At 47.2% G+C, this 18,504-nt stretch overlaps 2 protein-coding genes across 11 annotated transcripts in view; one reads left to right on the top strand and one right to left on the bottom strand.

Annotated features, from left to right (window-relative positions):
- The first annotated feature begins 724 nt into the window (after positions 1-724).
- Mmp23b (matrix metallopeptidase 23B) lies at positions 725-3,526 on the top strand. Of its 2 annotated transcripts, none has more exons than XM_021161324.1 (8): positions 725-1,082; positions 1,512-1,648; positions 1,739-1,878; positions 1,948-2,115; positions 2,495-2,659; positions 2,741-2,851; positions 2,969-3,095; positions 3,219-3,447. In XM_021161324.1, exons 1-8 carry the CDS (start codon positions 930-932, stop codon positions 3,391-3,393), a joined length of 1,176 nt encoding a protein of 391 aa, XP_021016983.1. In that variant the 5' UTR covers positions 725-929; the 3' UTR covers positions 3,394-3,447. The 2 variants fall into 2 exon arrangements, with proteins under 2 accessions (XP_021016983.1, XP_029332342.1); XM_029476482.1 differs by having other exon boundaries at positions 919-1,082; positions 1,494-1,648; positions 3,219-3,526.
- Positions 3,527-4,173: 647 nt separating this feature from the next.
- Positions 4,174-18,504, bottom strand: part of LOC110292096 (cyclin-dependent kinase 11B) — a 22,477-nt gene continuing 8,146 nt past the window's right edge. For 4 of the 9 annotated variants that reach the window (XM_021159215.2, XM_021159219.2, XM_021159214.2 and 1 more), the window contains 15 exons: positions 17,617-17,753; positions 13,076-13,198; positions 11,829-11,924; positions 11,578-11,742; positions 11,099-11,164; positions 10,214-10,389; positions 9,327-9,417; positions 6,474-6,595; positions 6,148-6,253; positions 5,712-5,833; positions 5,523-5,630; positions 5,283-5,399; positions 4,956-5,104; positions 4,504-4,693; positions 4,174-4,423 (listed from right to left, as the gene is read on the bottom strand). In XM_021159215.2, coding sequence (XP_021014874.1) covers positions 4,331-4,423; positions 4,504-4,693; positions 4,956-5,104; positions 5,283-5,399; positions 5,523-5,630; positions 5,712-5,833; positions 6,148-6,253; positions 6,474-6,595; positions 9,327-9,417; positions 10,214-10,389; positions 11,099-11,164; positions 11,578-11,742; positions 11,829-11,924; positions 13,076-13,198; positions 17,617-17,753 — 1,861 coding nt within the window. In that variant the 3' untranslated portion in view covers positions 4,174-4,330. The remainder of the gene's footprint in view (positions 4,424-4,503; positions 4,694-4,955; positions 5,105-5,282; positions 5,400-5,522; positions 5,631-5,711; positions 5,834-6,147; positions 6,254-6,473; positions 6,596-9,326; positions 9,418-10,213; positions 10,390-11,098; positions 11,165-11,577; positions 11,743-11,828; positions 11,925-13,075; positions 13,199-17,616; positions 17,754-18,504) is intronic. The other 5 variants (XM_021159216.2, XM_029476354.1, XM_021159218.2 and 2 more) reach the window with 3 other exon arrangements.

Raw genomic sequence — 18,504 nt, 5'->3', positions numbered from 1 at the left:
GTCGAAATGGAAGACTGGGAGGGAGAAAACCTCTGGCTAGGAACCGTTCCTCTCTCAGCCCCGGCTCCTGCTCTCACCCACCCACAATCAGCTCCGTCCTGTCCCGGGATCGCAGCTGTGCCTGGCATAATTTCGGTTGCCATGCCGCGTTCATTCGGTACCCACCCAGTGCAGCCATCAGCTGCCCGGTCTAGCTTTCAGGCCTTGAACCATAGCTCCTGCCTCCTAACCCTACCGCGCCAGACCACCACACTCAGTTCCTGACTCAGTTCCCTTAATCCCCTCTCCTCTGAGGCAGGGATTCCAGGTGCTGGCACCTTCCCCAAACTTCCTGCACTGGACCAACGAGAGCACCCTCTGGTTAAAGCAGATGTCCTAAGGACTCCCACTGATCTCCTTGTCGTTTCTGAGGCATCTTTCCTCTCTGCTCGCTCAGCCACCCTGCTCTCATTGCCACGTCCCCTCGCTCTGCGCTCCCCTCTGGCGGATATGCTCCTTACACTCAGTCACTGCGGTCCACAACCGAGGCTTCCCTCCCAAATTTCATTGTGGTACCAGAGGGTTGAGGGGGAAAGCCAAATGTCATTCAGCCCCAACCAGTGGGCGCGGGGAGCAATTGATGCCCCTACCCCAAATCTGAGCCCCGGCGCCTCGCGTTCTGACAGACCCCCCGACACTGTAGGGTGTGTTCTGGCCTCTGCCGCCGACCCTTCGGCCTGGTTCCTGGAATCGCACTGGGGGATGCGGACGGTTCCAGACTTAACGAGTTGGTTCATTATTTGAGCCAGCGCAGCCGGGTCCTCTCTTTACCATAGGGCTGTAACTCGAGCCGTCCGCCGCCCATCCCCTTCCCACTCCGCCCCAGCTCTGCGATCCAGGTCCCTACGTCGCGCGGCCCCTTGTGGCCCTAACCCGACTGCGAGTCTGCCATGGGCTGCCGGGCCTGTCTCCGTCCGGAGGCGTCCGGCGCTGTACAGGGCCGCTGGTTGGGGGCTGTCCTGAGCGGGTTGTGTCTTCTCTCCGCGTTGGCTTTGCTGGAGTGGCTAGGGGCGCCGACCGAGACAGCCTGGAGTACAGCTCAGGTGAGAGGACTAAACGCTAGGAAGTGCGAGGAGCAGGTCAGCATCTGAGGGTGTATCAGTGGGGCCCACGTGTGAGGGGTTTTGTGGGATAGCATGAGTGCTTGGTTCCGAGCATCTTGAGTCATTGTGTCCAGTGGTCGCAGGAGGTGGGAGACGGCATCCATCCCCAACTCTGCCCATTCTCAATAGGTTTTTTTTTTTTCCCCGAGCCAAGATTTCATTGTGTAGACCAGGCTGACTTCTGTAGCCTCTGCGTTCAGAGATTAAAGGCATGCGCCACCATGGCTGGCTCAACTCCTAAAGCCCAAAACCTAATGGAGGGCTCATCCACAGCTTCCTCTACCCCGTTGCCTAAAAGTCCGCTTTTGATAACTGTTGGGTACTAGAGACTTTCCTCTGGCCTCCTCACAGCCACTTCTTCCTATGAAGGGAAATGCAGATGCGCCAAATGTGGGCAGCTCCACTGCCCAGGTACCCAGACTATTGACCATGTTGGTAACCAGAAGACGCCGCTACACGCTGACACCGGCCAGGCTGCGCTGGGACCACTTCAACCTCACATACAGGTGCCACCTGGACCAGCGAGGAGGGTAGGTCAGGTCATAACTCAGACACCAACATTGACTCTAACATATTACCGCCACCCTCCACCACAGGATTCTTTCCTTTCCCCGGAATCTTTTAAGCCCAGAAGAGACACGAAGGGGCCTGGCTGCTGCCTTTCGAATGTGGAGTGATGTTTCCCCATTCAGTTTCCGTGAGGTGGCCCCTGAACGTCCCAGTGACCTCAAGATAGGTGGGTAACTGAAGAGCTCCTGACCACGCCCAGTCTCGCAGGTATTATTGCAGCTTTGTGTTTTCCTAGGTTTCTACCCAGTCAACCACACCGACTGCTTGGTCTCTGCAGTGCACCACTGCTTTGATGGTCCCACAGGTGAACTGGCCCACGCTTTCTTCCCACCCCACGGTGGCATTCACTTTGATGACAGCGAGTACTGGGTCTTGGGCCCCACACGCTACAGTTGGAAGAAAGGTGACCCAACTCCTTGGTCTGTCCTTCTGGGGGCGTCATTCTCTCCTCTGTAGTGGGCTACAAAAGGGTTCGAGGCAGGAAGGGTTTCCTGGGGCTGAGTATTAGGGTCAAGCAATCAAGGAAGAGGAGCGCTGGGTCTCACAGGCCTGAGTCGTTGTCCCCGCCTCCACTCCTCCTCCCCCACATGCCACAGAAGAGGGAGTTGGAGTTGCATTCCTGAAGGCCAAGCTCACAGCCTAGGCTGGGGAAACATACTTATCTTCCTTGGCTGTGGGTTAAGGGTGGCTTGCAGCTGAGTCCCAGCATCAGTGCTGGGCCTCCTGGAGCAAGACTGGGAGTGGAAGGGCTGAGGGCTCCCTACTAAGTCATTGGCCCACAGGTGTTTGGCTCACAAACCTGGTGCACGTGGCAGCCCATGAGATTGGCCATGCACTGGGCCTGATGCACTCACAGCAAGATCAGGCACTCATGCACCTCAATGCCACATTGCGAGGCTGGAAGGCACTGTCCCAGGATGAACTGTGGGGATTACACCGACTCTATGGTGGGTGCAAGGGGGCAGGTGGGTAGGTGGATGAACGGTGGGGCTCTGGGAAAGCCCTAAGCCAGGCTGCCTTCCTGTTAGGCTGCCTGGACCGGATTTTTGTGTGTGCATCCTGGGCACGAAAGGGATTTTGTGATGTCCGCCAGAGGCTCATGAAGAGGCTCTGCCCCAGAAGCTGTGATTTCTGTTATGGTGACTAAGGCTCAAATGGGGTTGGTGTGGGTCTCTTGAGCTGCAGTCTCTCTCCATCTTGGGCCTGGTTCGATGGGGGCTAGCACTGACTTCTCATTTCACCATTCTCTTGAGTAGAATTCCCATTTCCCACGGTGGCCACCACCACATCACCCACCAGAACGAAAACAAGGTTGGTGAGAGAGGGTAGGAACATGACCTTCCACTGTGGACAGAAGATCCTACACAAGAAAGGGAAAGTATAGTGAGTAGCCAGCACTGGGCAGGCTTGGGGCTTGGGGCTCCCTGGGATACCCTTGGTGTGCATATCCTGGGGCCCTTGGCATGGGCAGGGCAGGCAAGGCATGCAGGAACCTAACCTCTGCAGCTGGTACAAGGACCAGGAACCCCTGGAGTTCTCCTACCCTGGCTATCTGGCCCTGGGTGAGGCACAGCTGAGCATCATTGCCAACGCAGTCAACGAAGGCACCTACACATGTGTGGTACGCCAGCACCAGCGTGTTCTCACCACCTACTCCTGGAGGGTCCGAGTGAGGAATTGAGACTGCTCAGATCCTCTGTGCTAGAAGCCAGCAGATAAAGCACTTTCTCTCTGATGTCTGTGTTTTTTCATGGGAAGAGGGAAGGCCAGTCTCTGCCCATCTGAATGTGGGGATCCTGGAGAAAAAAATTCCTCTACTTCTGCAAAGACCTTTGTGGTGAGAACATAGTGGGGTAAAATGAAGCCCAAGTGTCAGCAGTGTCACCTGGGGTGTGCACGGGCCAATTCAGAGTGAATGGGGAATGGAGGCTGAGGACTAGCTTAGACAAAGGTAGAGGCCCCAAGCAGCCATAGGCAACAACTTGCTCAGCCAGACTGGAGGAGGATCAGAGTGAGAGGAGGGAAGAGTCAGGAAGTCTGGAAGGGTTTGGCATGTGTAATGTCTGAGCAAGATTGTACCCAAACTTCTCTTAGTCTGCTCACCCAAGTCTAGGCTGCTAGCAGTTCCCTACCCAGGCACACTCACAGGGCTCATCTGGGAGCCAGCATACTGAAAAAAAAGGACATGCCAGAGCTTCCTCCAAGAACAGCTTACTACTGCTTAGGACATCTAATGACCTCATATATAAAAATCTACTGTGGCTGAAGTTGTCACATGGTTCTGAGGACCAAGGTCTGTATGGACAGTGTTACTTAGATACTCCACTGAGAAGCTGCCTCCAAGACTGGCAAGTATACTACTCAACTCTGCTCCAGACCAGGTCGCACTGTGTGTGTGTTGGGCATCTACTCTGGCACCTATGGATACCCACCCTTTCTTACAAGGCAAGTTAGACACTTCTTTCCCTCCAAAAGGAAAATTTCATTTAATTCTACAAATTTACAACCTGCCCCAAAACAAACAACATGGAAAAAAATAACAAAGTTGTCCTGATTCAGCATCAGCAGATCTGGCTGTCAAGTCACCACCTAGTCAGGCCAAGTCCATCAAGCTGACCTCAGAACTTGAGGCTGAAGCCAGGGCCAGCAGCTGAGGCTCCCTGGTTGGTGGTGGTGAGGTGGAAGCCCGTCTCCTTCAGGTCATCATCACCCTGTGAAGTAAGGTGGCCATCATAAGGACTGACCCCACCCAGACCCCCAAATGGGAACCGCTATTAGTCATGCTTCTCACCAGCTGGCTGTAGCCCAGGCCGCCCTCAGGAGGCCGTGGACTCGTGCCTCGCTTCACTCTCTGCTGCTCACTCTTGGCAGGCCACGTGGGGAACATGGATGGGTCGATTGGGAGGGGAGTCTCTCGGAAATACTCGTGCTTGAGGCCATCTTCTGCGTTGATCCTCCTCCCAGGGTAGTACGTCAGGAACCTAAAGAGAAGGGCATTGGACAGTGGGTATCTACTGTGTGCAGCCAGGGGACAGTGGGTATCTTCTGTGTGCAGCAGGGCAGCAAGCCCTTCTGCTTTCTTAGTGGACACTTGTGGGGCTAAGCTAAGATGGAAGGTGAGATCCACTGAGCCTTAGCATCCCCTAAAACCTGGTATTCTGGGGCTTCCAGGCCCAAGGGCCATTCTTTAAGAGAGTTAACCCAGAGTCCAGTGGCTTCAGACTGCGCTACCTTCAGACTTACTTGTTCATGAGATCAAATCCTTGATCTGATAACAAAGCCCCAAATCTCTTGCGGAGGTTGTTATAGGGATACTCGCTGAAGGTCATCTTCTTGACGGCTGGGAGGTCATTATAGCCAGGCCAGATTTTCTCACTAGGAGTACCCAGGTCCTGAAAAACAGAGATGTCTGAATTAGACACACCCTGTATGGGGCCATGTGTGTGTTGTCACTTTCATCAGAGAGGTCACCAAAGGACCACACTATGCCTGGGGTACCCAATCCTGATCCCAGTTCTGTATCCACACTGCAAGCCATTCCCAAGTCAGACAGAGCACCCCAACATTCACCTTGAAAACCTTGTTAATCTGATCGATCTCTGACTTCCCAGGGAACAGAGGTTTCTGTGTCAGCAGTTCTCCAAATATGCAGCCTACAGACCACATGTCCACAGCTGTGGAGTATTCCTAAGAGTCCAGAAGAAATGGTTTAGATGCATACAGACCCACATCAGTGTCAGCCACAGGTTCAAATGAGGCTACCATGGGGCACTGAGCAAGGAAGATTCTCAGACCCCTCTTCAGACTCACCTTAGCACCAAGCAGTAGTTCTGGGGCACGATACCACAGGGTTACAACAACTGGAGTGTAGGCCTTTAGGGGTGAACCATACTCCCGAGCCAGCCCAAAGTCACCCACCTGTAACAAGGACAGGGTGGCCTGTAAGACCAGACTGTGGACTGCTTTCCCAGACACAAGGTAGGAAGTATAGGGGCTCACCTTGAGAATGCCAGCATGGCTCAGCAGGAGGTTAGAGGTCTTCAGGTCACGGTGTAGGATCCAATTGTCATGAAGGTGCTTCACCCCACTCAGCAGCTGAATCATCAGGGTCTTGACCTCCCCTGCGAAAGTGATGAGATCACACAGATGCTCTGTTTGCCCTACGAATTCCCAACACCTCTGCAAAAGGGTCCAGGAGCCCAGGGTTATTTGGTAACCCAGCAGCAACTAGACTTCTGGGGCAAGTTCATTCCAGGAACCCTTCCAGCCCAGGGTGGCTCTGAGCTCACTAGAGCTACCACTCACACAGACAGGGTCACTAGGGTACTATTCCTACTTTTGCTCAGAGATCCCTCACAGCATGCCAGAGAGGAGGATGCCCTGCCTTATCTCATGTCTAGACAGCACTGTTGTCCGGGGTGGTATGCAGCCATACCTGGCAGGAAGGGCTGCTTCATGGTCTCCATTAGGCTCTTGAGGTCATGTTCCACGTAGTTCATCACAATGTAGATCTTGTCCATGTTGCTTCCCACAACAATTTCCTAGGAATTGACAGTCAATATGTGGGTTCTGGACATGGCTTCTACCTCCAGCCCCACCCTAGGAAATACTGGTTCTTAAAACCCTGGAATGGAAGATATGCGTGCTGTGAGCAGCAGAGAACTACTAAGACATCTTGGGAAGCTGACCCTAGGATGTCATGGAGCCCTCTTCCTTGTCCCTTCAGGGGACGCTGAGCTCCCACAGAGGAAGGGCACTTACTCTGACGGTGACGATGTTGGGGTGCTGGGCCTTGAGGATGGTGTTGATTTCCCTCAGCGACGTGATTGGGAAGCCTTCCTTCTCCTTCTCCATCTTTAACCGCTTCAGAGCCACAATTTCATCTGTAAAGAGAATTGTGTGAGCTGGACATGGTCTTTCATGTAAGCTGAGACAGGAGGTTTGCCTTGAGTTTGAGGCCAGCATGGGCTAGAGAATGGGAAAATATTTCAAAAAAATCAAAATAGTCAGCTGTAGCAGTAAATGCCTTTGATCTTAGCATTTGGGAGACAGAAGTAGGCAGATCTCTGAGTTCAACAGTCTCCAAAAACAAACAAAAAAACAAACGAAAGAAAGAAAGAAAGCATGTATAAAATTGTCAGAGAAAAAAAAATAGAAAAAAAAAAACCAAAAAACAAAAAAAGAAAGAAACAAACATGTCAGAGAATTAATGGAGAATTGCCTGTTCTTCCAGATGGCCTAAGTTTTGTTTCTCACAGCTATGTTGGATGGCTCACAATTACTGTCAGGAGTCATCTAGGATAGGCTAAGACTAGCAGGTGACCTTCCTGGAGGTGGCCCAGTGCTTTTGCGTGGTCTTGATGAGTGTGCTTTATGAGGCAAGGTCCCAAAGAGACTTCACCTCAGGATGGCTTCTTGCAACTGATATGCCTTTCCTATCATTATTAAATTAATGTAATATTCTCTGGGCATTAGCCCATCCTATTGAGATTTCCTACAGATCAACATAAACATGAACTTTCACTAATTAGATGAATTAATGACTTTATAATAGAATGCCTGATTTGATGTTAGGAAAAAAGTTTTAAGAGTTTTTTTTTTTTTTTTTTTTNGTCCTGGAACTCACTTTGTAGACCAGGCTGGCCTCGAACTCAGAAATCCGCCTGCCTCTGCCTCCCGAGTGCTGGGATTAAAGGCGTGCACCACCATGCCCAGCTAAGAGATGGTTTTAGTTAGAAAGATGTAATAAACTTAGAATCAAGAATACAATGTGCCCACTCCTCATAAAAGTAAGTACAGGCTGCATATAATAAGAAATACAATGAGCTTTCACAATTACAGGAAAAAGAGAATTAGGCTTGAGGCAAATTTATGTTCAAGGAAAAACATTCAGGTCCAAGGATGAAGGCACAGGTGTGCACCATGAAAAGGTAAGGCCATAGAAACCTTGCTCTGAACTTATAATTAACATATAGAATGAAACACGGCTTTGAACTTACTTTCAACATCCTGTAACTACCATTTTGTGTAACATTTTATCTATGAGGTAATTTTCGAAAGAACTTTTGTCTATAAAAAGGCCAGAAAAAAAGAAATATAGATGGTGTTTGGCTTGGTGAGCTCTGCCCCATCCATCCATCCATCCATCCATCCATCCATCCATCCATCCATCCAAATGCATACATGTATATGTCTGTGTGTGTGTGTGTGTGTGCATATGCATGAACACTTCTGGAGTTGATTGAAACAGATGGTTTGGCCCGGACGGCCAGAGAGTGAGTGTATGAGTGTATGTGCACTGCTGCATATTTGCCTGTGGAAAGGATCTTAATTCTTTTGCTTTCCTTCCTCTCTGGTTCACAAAAAGTTAACGAGCTCTGTCAAGTGAAGGGCGCTTCTGGCTGCCTGACCAGAAAAGGAAGTGCTTGCAATAAATCATTTACCTAACCCTCAGGCATTAAGCAAAAGGTTATAATTCCTCTGAAGCCATTGGCCTCTGCCCCTCGTATGACTAAGAATCAAAGAGTAAGTATTATTGATATTAAGCAACCTTTATACCCCGCTGATGCTCTGCCCTACTGGCTAAGGCAGCCCACGGCAGGCTCTCAGCAAATTATAGCTCTAGAGACTCCAATAAGGGCTTCTGTGGGCATCTGTACTCATGAGCAAATGAAGCCTCTCCTCCCTACATCTACATAATTTTTTAAAAATCGTTAAAAAAACAAAACAAAACAAGTACCCAAGAAAACATAAATAATACCCTTAATCTTAGTGCTCAACAAGACTGCAAGTTCAAAACCAGCCTGGTCAATATAGTAAGCTCCAGGTCACCCTCCAGTACTCAGAGAGACTTTGTCTCAAAAATAAGACAAGCCAGACATGGTGGTATATACCTCTAATTCCACCACTTGGGAGACAGGGAGCTCTGTGAGCTCAAGGCTTTCCTGTTCTACATAGGGAGTTCCAAACCAGCCAGGGCTACATACACAGTGAGACCCTGTACCAAAAAAAAAAAAAAAGGGAAAGAACAAAAGAAGCCTGGGCAAATAGTTTAACATGGTGGTTGAGTGTCTTAAGAGTCCCAGCCTTGCAAACAATAAAAGGAAACATTTGGTCTATAAAGCACCTTTGCCATTCCTCAGCCTCACCTCTCCTCTGGAGCTTGCCACCTGCTGTCACAGTGAACAGCAGGATCATAGTTAGGCTGACCTCAGGTTCTGAAGACACCAAGAGGCTCAGGCATGCATTGTCTGAGTTAAGACCTGGTGATAGGTATATGGGAACAGCATGGCCTGAGAACTGAACTCACTGGCACCAAAGAAAGGGTAAGGCTGCTTCCAAAGATCCAATGGACCATGCAAATATGAATCCATATTCAATAACCTCGTGCTGACAACGCATAGGTAGAGACCACAGGTCAGCTGCTGGGGACAGGACATTCAACATTCCTTCTAGGGTCTGCAAAAAGACCAAGAGAGGCTTACTGCTTGTTGTACTAACTAGTGCAGGAGCAACAAACTCAAATCACTCAGGAATGACTCTTTGTCCCAGGGTTGGCCAAAGTTTTGTGCTGATCAGTACTTGCTCCCGACACTCCCTTAGTCAACTACCTACCTGTTTTCTTGTCCTTTGCTCTGTAGACCACCCCATAGGTGCCTTCTTCAATCCTGTTCAGACACTGAAACTCCTCTACGCTCCTGCATCCCTGTGGAGGAAGTAGGGTAAGAGGGCTCAGCAGCCATATCTGATAGCTTAACATGCTTTATCTGTACATTGTATAGGGCAGTCGTACTGGAGACTAGCCTAAGTGACCTAAGAAGAGCAGAGTATACACAGGAGTGTACAAATAGAACCAACTTAAATTCTTTCTCTGCTTCATCCAAGACCACCTACCACTTTCCTGTGAAATGGTTGGCATGTAAAGAGTATCTCTTTTACAACTGCATCCTTTGTCCGGTGAACTATGCCACCTGAGAGGGCGTGCATGCGTGGCCTGCCTACCCATAGTGCGAACCTTCCATGCACACCAAGGACTGGGGTACCACTACTTTGTGTGGTCTATGGCCAAACTCAACTATCTGGAAGTACTAACTGGAGGGCAAGTGACAGGGGCTCAGAAAGGTCCTGTACCACCCAGAACAGCCATGTCTTCTACATCCTGAGGGCAGTGTTGCATACTCACTGGCAATTTACTAAACAACTAGAAGTTTGCAGTCCTACACACTCATACTGAATCCTTTGGGAACAAGTGAAGGCAGAAGCAACGACACACAGCTCTTGGTACGAGCAAGCCTGATAGTGCTGGCAGGCATAAGGAAGTACCATGGTTAAGGTTATGAGACGCTGGTGGTATGACTAACCAGTCCACTGTATGGAGAATGCCAGCACCTCAGAAGAGCCATCAGCACCAACAGCAAGATTCTGTTCTGTAGTACCTACTTAATCTACAGATTTTGTCAATGCACGGTACCAGCCTTAGGATAAATGGGGAAGATTCTGACCTGCAGGGCTGGCAGGTACTTGGGCAGTTCTTGTTTTAGCTCAATAGGTGACAGAGCTGGAGAGTCAGGAACATAGTCTCCTTCGGTAGGGGCACTGCTCTGTGGAGTCCCTTCACCAACTTCTTCTTCCCCTTCTTCACTGTCCCCAGAATCTCGGTCAAATCTCGACTCTGGAACTTTAAAAGTTAAATCTAATTATAGAACAGGAGAAAGTAAGAACAACCCACCCTCCTCCTGCTATGGGGCTGTGCAGAAGTGGAAGGCCCTGTGTTTCCCATGGAAGGAGCCAGTTTAGGGCCTATCCTTGGGAAACAGGTACTTGAATAAGATCTGGAGCCCGAGTGATCAAAGCAGAGTCAGAATCAGAGCCAGAACCAGATACTGGACAGAAATATAAGGGCACATGCCACATATAGTGGGTAGGCCCATAACTCATGTCCACCAGGCCACAACTTTGCTAGGTACTTTGAGGCCAGGCCAGGTCTCCCATCTCATAAGAGTGCCTGTGCCATCAGACTCCAGAAACTGCTCTTCAACACAGCTTCATTTCTTTGGAGCACAAAACCATGGGCTCCCTTAGCATCTATATCACAGTGAAGGGTGCCATCTAAACAAAGCTGTTTTCTGCCAAGTAACATCAGCCACAGTGGGCACAGGCTGCAAAGTGAGCAATGGTTTGTCCTTGGGGAATCACAATATCTCTCAGATCACTACCTCTGTTCTTCAACACTGTCAGGACAGGAGTTCTCTACTATAGCTTCTAGGGAATATCTTGAATTTATGGGGTTATTACATGCTGAGGATGGTTTGTGGTAAGAGGACCATGTATTACCTCACTCAGAGTGTCACTATACAGGGACAGAGGAACCACAAAGAGGTCCTTACCAACCAAGATGTGGTTCTCATTTTCTCTGTCTTCATCTTCACTCATTTCCTCATCACTGACTTCTTCTGCAAAAGAAGACAGGTGTCTACTCAGATCAGTGTGCAGAGGAGAGCTGGCCTTAGAACTACCAGTTTACCCTGCTTCAGGCTCCTCTAAGGTGTTAGCAAGAGGTGTGGAAGACAGCAAAAGTTCTTACCTATCAATTCGAGTCGAGGGTGTCTCTTTGTTTCCCTAGTGGTGTTCGGGATTGAACCCAGGGCCTCACATACACTAGGCAGGTGGCAAGCACTTTACTATTGCAGCACATTGCCAGCCCCAATTTTGGAGTCAATGTGAGTCTCACAGAATAAGGCAAGTTTATTTAGGTATGTGTTTTCATTCAATGTTAAATTATTTTTCTGTAGTACCTAAACTCTACACAGTAAACATAAAATACTCTTACATCACTGCAAACCATCACAGCCTGCCAGCTGCTTACCTGCAGACTGTTCCGAGGCTTCCTCAGAGTTGCTCCCAGTCTCCTCTTCCTCCTCTTCTTCTTCCTCTTCCTCTTCTTCCTCTGATTCTTCACTGGTGCTCCCTTCTTCTTCTTCTTCCTCTTCTTCCTCCTCCTCCTCCTCTTCAGAACCTGAGCCTGATTCTGCTACAGAACACAACAGTCACAGTTAAAAAGTAAATCTTGGCTTTCCTCTGGCAGCAGCAAAGCTCAGCCAGGTGGCCTCGAGATACCTGATGAGGACTCAGCTGAGCTGGTTTTCCTCTCGCTGTCACTGATGTCCTGGAGGTCTGACAACAAGTCTCTCTCTTCCACCTTCTCTTCTTTTACTTGTAAAATAAACCATACAAGATGAGTTTGGAGAGATGTTTTAAAATTGCAGATTTTTTCTAGAACTATTTTATTTTATTTAGTTTATTTGATAGTGTTTGCCTGCATGTATGTGACACATACCTCATGCCTGCTGAGGTCAGAAGAGGGTATTGGATTCCCTACAAATAGTTGTGAGCTGCCATCTGGATGTTGGGAACAGAATTTAGGTCTTCTGCAAGAGCAACAAATGCTCTTAAGCACTGGTCCATTTCTCCAGTCCTTTTTTGAAAGACAGCATCTTATATATCCCAGACTGGCTTGAAGCTTACTACGTAGCAGAAAATGACACTAAACTTCTGACCCTCCTATTCAACCTCCTGAGTACTGGGATCATCGTCCTATTTGATCATACTCTTTTTTTTTTTTTTTTAAATAAAAATTGTGGTACTTAGGATCAAACGCTAGGCAGGCTACAATATCCCTAAGGGTGGGAACATGTTTTTAAATAAACAAGACCGAATCCTCTAAAAGTCACATGCAGCTTACACACGTTCACTGTATACAGAAAACAATTCATCCATGCATATTTTAATTGGAAGAATGACTTTTAAGAAGGCCAGCGGTGAGCACCTCATTAGGAGCGTGTGTGGAGGTCAGAGGACAACCTGTGCAAGGAGTTTTCTCCTTCCATCATGTGGATCCCATTTAGCAAGAGCTTTTACCTGATGAGCCCTCTTCCTGGCTCACGAACATATGATTTTATTGTTAAAAATAAATTGCTTAAGCCGGGTGTGGTGGCGCACGCCTTTAATCCCAGCACTCGGGAGGCAGAGGCAGGCGGATTTCTGAGTTCGAGGCCAGCATGGTCTACAAAGTGGGCTACACAAAAAAACCCTGTCTCGAAAAAAAAAAAAAAAAAAAAAAAAAAAAAAAAACACCAAAAAATAAAAAATAAAAAAAATTGCTTGGCACAGTCTCTTTAATTTCATAAATTGTTTTGTTTTCCCCTCACATTTTAAAAATAAACTTTTAAGGTTAGCATATAATACAAAGTAATAGGTTACATTATGGCACTTTTATATATCATAATTACAAAAAAAAAAAAAAAAGGAAAATTTCATGTTCAGGTATCTCTCAGGAAAAACAGCCCATGCTTGTCTGGACTCACCTGGCTTCCGGTTGTCTCCCATCTCAAAGCGCTCTCTTGGTGGCCTCAGAGGGCTGCGGCTCCAGTGGCCAACCTTCCCTTTATCACTGTAGTCCTCCCTCATGGTACGGTGATGTGCAGAGACTGTACACAGAAAACAGAGCAGAGTTGTTGGTGGGAACAGCTTTCTCAACATAGTTCCATGACACGGGAACTACAGCCCTACATACAGATCTAAGGCATCAACAGCTTCAACATCACAAGCCAAAACGCATTTGGGGAAAGCTCCAAGCTGGAGGCTGTCAGCTCAGCAGGGGACCTTCTAAATGATCTTCTCTGTTCACAGAGGCCAAGGTGGGAAAGAATTCTGGGAAGATGGCACAATGAGAAATGCCAGGCAGCACTTCAACAACAACTTGGCTTGTGTTACCCAATTAGTGTGGAACTCTGGAATCAGTTGAGGGTCAAGTTCCGGGAAGTCTTGATAACTGGGCAATTCTGGTCAATTTAGCTGTTAGCATAGTAGAAGTTATCCCATCTCCAGGGCCATCAGTTATTCTAGGTTCCAGAGAAGCTTGCAGACAAGGACTAGTCCCCAAACATCAAAAACCTATGCTCTCAATGCTATGTGCAGTTCTAGAAGGGACAAAGTACCCAAGCTGTTGAGACTGCACCCTACTATGGAGAGGGTGTCCTTTAGAGAAAACATGAGGGCAAGGTCACTTGTGTCCACTTCTGTTTTTCCTTTTCCTCTTTTAGAAGCTAGATATTTAAGGACATGGACATTAAAGCAATTGTATGCACAGGGGAAGCTAGAAAATGACTGCATAGTCCCAGAGAAAGGCAGACTTAGATTTGACATGTAAGAGGATGTGCCAAGCCAACTGTCAGTACAGATAATACCGACACTCACAACACAGTCACACCAAGCACTGAGGAAGGGTCTGATCTCAGAGCCATGACAAACATTTAAGTTAAATAACAAACAAGATCCAGCATGGTGGCACATGCCTTTAGTCCCAGCACATGAGGCAGAGGCAGAGAGGTAGAGGCAGGCCTATCTCTGTGACTTGGAGGCCACGTTGGTGTACATAGTGAGTTAGTACTTGGACAGGTAGGGTTACAGGTAGGGTAGGGTAGAGACTCTGTCTCAAACCAAACAAACAAACAAAAAAACCCCAACAACAAGATAGCTCAGTGGGTAAGAGTACCCGACTACTCTTCCGAAGGTCCGAAGTTCAAATCCCAGCAACCACATGGTGGCTCACAACCATCTGTAATGAGATCTGACTCCCTTTTCTGGAGTGTCTGAAGACAGCTATAGTGTACTTACAGAAAAAAAAAAAAAAAAAAAACAAGAAAAATGCCACAACCAGCCAACTGTGCTGGGTAGTTTTATATCAACTTGACACAAGCTAGTCATTTGAGGAATCTCAATTAAGAAAATTATTCCAGGGGGCTGGAGAGTTGGTTTATCGATTAAGAGCACCAACTACTCTTCCAGAGGTCCTGAGTTCAATTCCAGCAACCACATGGTGGCTCACAACCATCTGTAGTGGGATCCAATGCCCTCTTCTGGTGTATCTGAAGACAGTGACAGTGTACTTACATAAAACAAATAAATACATCTTTAAAAAAAAAAAAAAGAAAGAAAGAAAAAAGAAAAGAAAATTATTCCATAAGCAAGCCTGTAGGGCATTTTCTTAATTAGGACTCAATCCGTTGTGGGTAGTAGGCTGCTGGTCTTGGATTCTGTAAGAAAGCAGACTGAGCAAGCCATGAGAAACAAGCCAGAAAGCAGCATTCCTTCATTGCCTCTGTATCCTTCCTGTCTCCAGCTTCCAGGCCTATTTGAATGCTGAATTGTGATGTGGAAGTATAAACTAAATAAATCCTTTCCTATCCAAGATGCTTTGGTCATGGTGTTTTACCAGAGCAATAGTAATCCTAACTAAGACACCAACCAATCGAACGAACGAATGAATGAACTCCGACAACTTTACTCCTAGACCTTGGGAAGCAGAGGCAGGGGAATCTCTCTGAGTTGGAAGCAAGTCTGGTCGACATAATGAGTTGCAGAACATCCAGGGCTATGTATAGACCTGGCCTCAAAATACAAAACAAAATACAAACAAAGAAAACAAGAAAACCCATACCCACAAGACATTCAAAGAAACAGCAATGTGTGCCCCAGTCAGAGGAAAAAAAATCAACCACTCCAATGTAGGTGTGATGGGACATGCCAACAAAGACAAGTCTGAATATGACCAATAGATATAGCCTCAGAGAAATGGAAGAGGGAGAGTCACCAGCCTACATCTGACCTCAGGGAAAGTATGTGGCTGATGTCCATGAAGTGGTATCATGGTCCACATGCTTGCCCTCTCTGGCAAAGGATCTACCTACCTGCTGCATACCTGGGATAAGAAGAAGGCTAATGGAGTCCAAGGCATGTGCTGCCATCCTGACTGACCAGGATTGGCTCAGAAATGCAAAGAAACGGTGTAGTCCTAACTGCCACAGTCTGAGCCACAGGAGGAAACGGGACTCCGGAACCGGGCCCTCAATTAGTCCACAGAGCCCTGCCCACTAAGGTATGAAGGCAAAGCAAGACTGAAGGTGTTGTCCTACTCCACCAGTGCTATAAGCAGGGCTCCATATATCCCTGTTTTCTCTGAATACACCTTCACAGAAACAAAAAACCCCACAGGACCTTAAGACAACTAAAAATGCTCAAAGAACTAAAAATGGGGCAAAAATCAAGGAAATTGATGCCATGAACATGAAAAAGCCAATAAACAAACAGGAAACCCAGTTGGTATGCCATAATCCCAGGTCACTGCAGCCTGAGGAAGAATGAGTGTTGGGAGTTCCCAGTTGAGTGCTGCACAGGGACTCCACTGAGTTCTAGGCAATCTGGACTAAAGTAAAGAAAAGGAGGAGGAGGAGGAAGAAGACGAGGAGGAAAAAAAAAAGATAGGCCTTCTAAAAGATTCACAGGGAAAGAGGGAAATTCTTTACCCTCTATAGAGATCCCACAGCAGGTCTGAGTAGGCAGAAGACAGACTCAGTGAACTGAGAGCCATGGCCATGAAAACTATGGAGCCTAAGAGACAGGAAGCAAACCCACCCACTGTAGAACAATCCTGAGAGCAGAGAAGACCTTTGGGACACCAATAGCCTGGCCTGAGATTACTGAGTCCAATAAGGATTAGGGAGCAACAGAGAACACACCTAAAGAAGGTAACTGCTGAAACTCACATTTTCCACAAGACATGAATATTAACATTCATTCATTCTGCTCAACATTGTCCAAGAATGATGAACTCAAACGCAGGAGACACAGTACAACGCAACTGCTCTCTAATGTGAGGTAACAACTACTGGTAGGGCTGGAGAGATGGCTCAGCAGTTAAGAGCACTGACTGCTCTTCCAGAGGTCCTGAGTTCAATTCCCAGCAGCCACATGGTGGCTCACAACCATCTGTAGTAGTGGGATCCGATGCCCTCTTCTGGTGTGTCTGAAGACAGCAAAAGTGTACTCACATAAAATAAATAAATAAATCTTAAAAACAAAACAAAACAAACCCCCCCCACCTGTTTGTAACTGTTACGCTAATGCATTTTTAAGGGTACTAAGTTTAAATATACAACATACAAAGACGCATTTTTATGACAGGACCAACTTAAAATGGCTTCAGAGGGATAAAAGCAACAGAATTTATAAGTTACTAAAGTGAAACTAAACTAGTATCAATTCAAATTTGTCACAACTTTAGAATGTTGCATATGTCCCATTTGTAACCATACAGACAAACAAAAACCAGATATAGATAGACAGACAGACAGATAGATAGATAGATACCAGATTCAATTCCCAGTACCCACATGGAGGCTCACCACCACCTCCTCGGGTACCAGGCATACATGTGCTGCACAGATGTACATGCAAATAAAACACTCATACACATAAAATAGAAATAAATAAAATTAAAACACAGAGAGAGAGGAAATAGATAAGTAATATAAAGAATGACAATAAAGCAAAAATAAAGGACAAAATGTCTGCAGGAGATAATATTTAATCACATTATATATTATATAAAGAGCAAAATGACAAAAGTAAGCCTATCCAATCAGCCAGTCTTCAAAAGATAAGTCTGACACAAGTTTGAGTTCTGACACTCACATGATGTCCTCTTCATACCTCTAAGCATATACATGTTACAGACATACATGGAGGCAAAACACTCAGAAAACACAGAATGAAAAACGAGTCTTTGTTAAAAGGGTAAAATGGATAATGTACATATATTGCCATAAAATTTAAAAGGAGGGGAAAGAGGTAAGGGTTCAGTAAAGCAAGCATAGAAGCCAAGGATTGCCTGCCTGTTTCTGCCTCCCTTCAGGGTATCTTTCCCAGAGCCCAGTCAGGGCTGTCACACCATAGGCTCTCTGTCAGGGTGAGTCATGTGTGTAAAATCTGTGGCACACCAGTCAATACCCTCAAAGTAGCCCAAAGAAAGGTCCCACAGAGAAAGAGGACAGTCCCTCCCTCGTACCTTCCCTACGCGCTTCTCTCTCTTTGCGACGCTCCTCTGCCCTCCGTTCCCGCTCCTTTTGTTCCCGCTGTTCCTTCTGTTGCTCCCTCATTTTGCGCTCCCGCTCCCTCTTCCTTTCTAATTGCTCCAGGCGGTCCCTGGAAAAAGCATACCAGGTCATCACATTCCTACCCCACAGGAAGTTTCTTCTTTTCTGTTTTGGTTTGGTTTGGTTTTGGTGGGGAAGGTGGGGGCTGGGAGGTGAGACAGGGTTTCTCTGTGTGGCCCTGGCTGTCCTGGAAATTGCTCTGTAGACAAGGCTGGCCACAAACCCAGAGATCTGCCTGCCTTTGCCTCCTAAGTGCTGCAATTAAAGGCTTGGGCCACCACTGGCTGACAGAAGTTTCTTAGACCAGGTTATTTGTTTTCTGCTCAATTCATGTAGTGTATTTGTACACTGTAAACCCACAAGTGGCTTCTTAGGTGTGGAAAGCATATATCATCTCTGGCTTCTACTAACAACTCTAGGAAAACACAGCATGTAGGTTCCCATGTATACAAGAGAATCCAGGTTAGATCCAGTACATCAGGAGTACACAAATAAAAGCTACTACAAAGGAGGTAGAGAGGCCTCCTGGGAAAGTGAGGAGGCAGCCATGGCCCCAAGACCTGGGGACTGACATTCCTTCACTGGAGTCTGGGCCGATGGAACTTGAGCCACATCCTGTCCCAGCTTGAGACAATGTAAGCTTGAACAAGATGGGGAGAGTGGAGGAGCTAGCTGCTTGAAAACAAAGCATCAGAAAACTAGGCACTAAAACATGTTTAAGTGGTTAAAGTCATCAGTTTTCATATTCCTATGCTTAGATAAAGGTTCCGTTTCTAGAGTCGTACATTTTTTTTTTTTTT

Source organism: Mus caroli, chromosome 4, assembly GCF_900094665.2.
Source record: "Mus caroli chromosome 4, CAROLI_EIJ_v1.1, whole genome shotgun sequence".
In the NCBI taxonomy this organism is placed as follows: Eukaryota; Metazoa; Chordata; class Mammalia; order Rodentia; family Muridae; genus Mus; species Mus caroli.
Note: the sequence above shows the minus strand (reverse complement) of the source record. Positions and strands in the feature narration are given on the sequence as shown.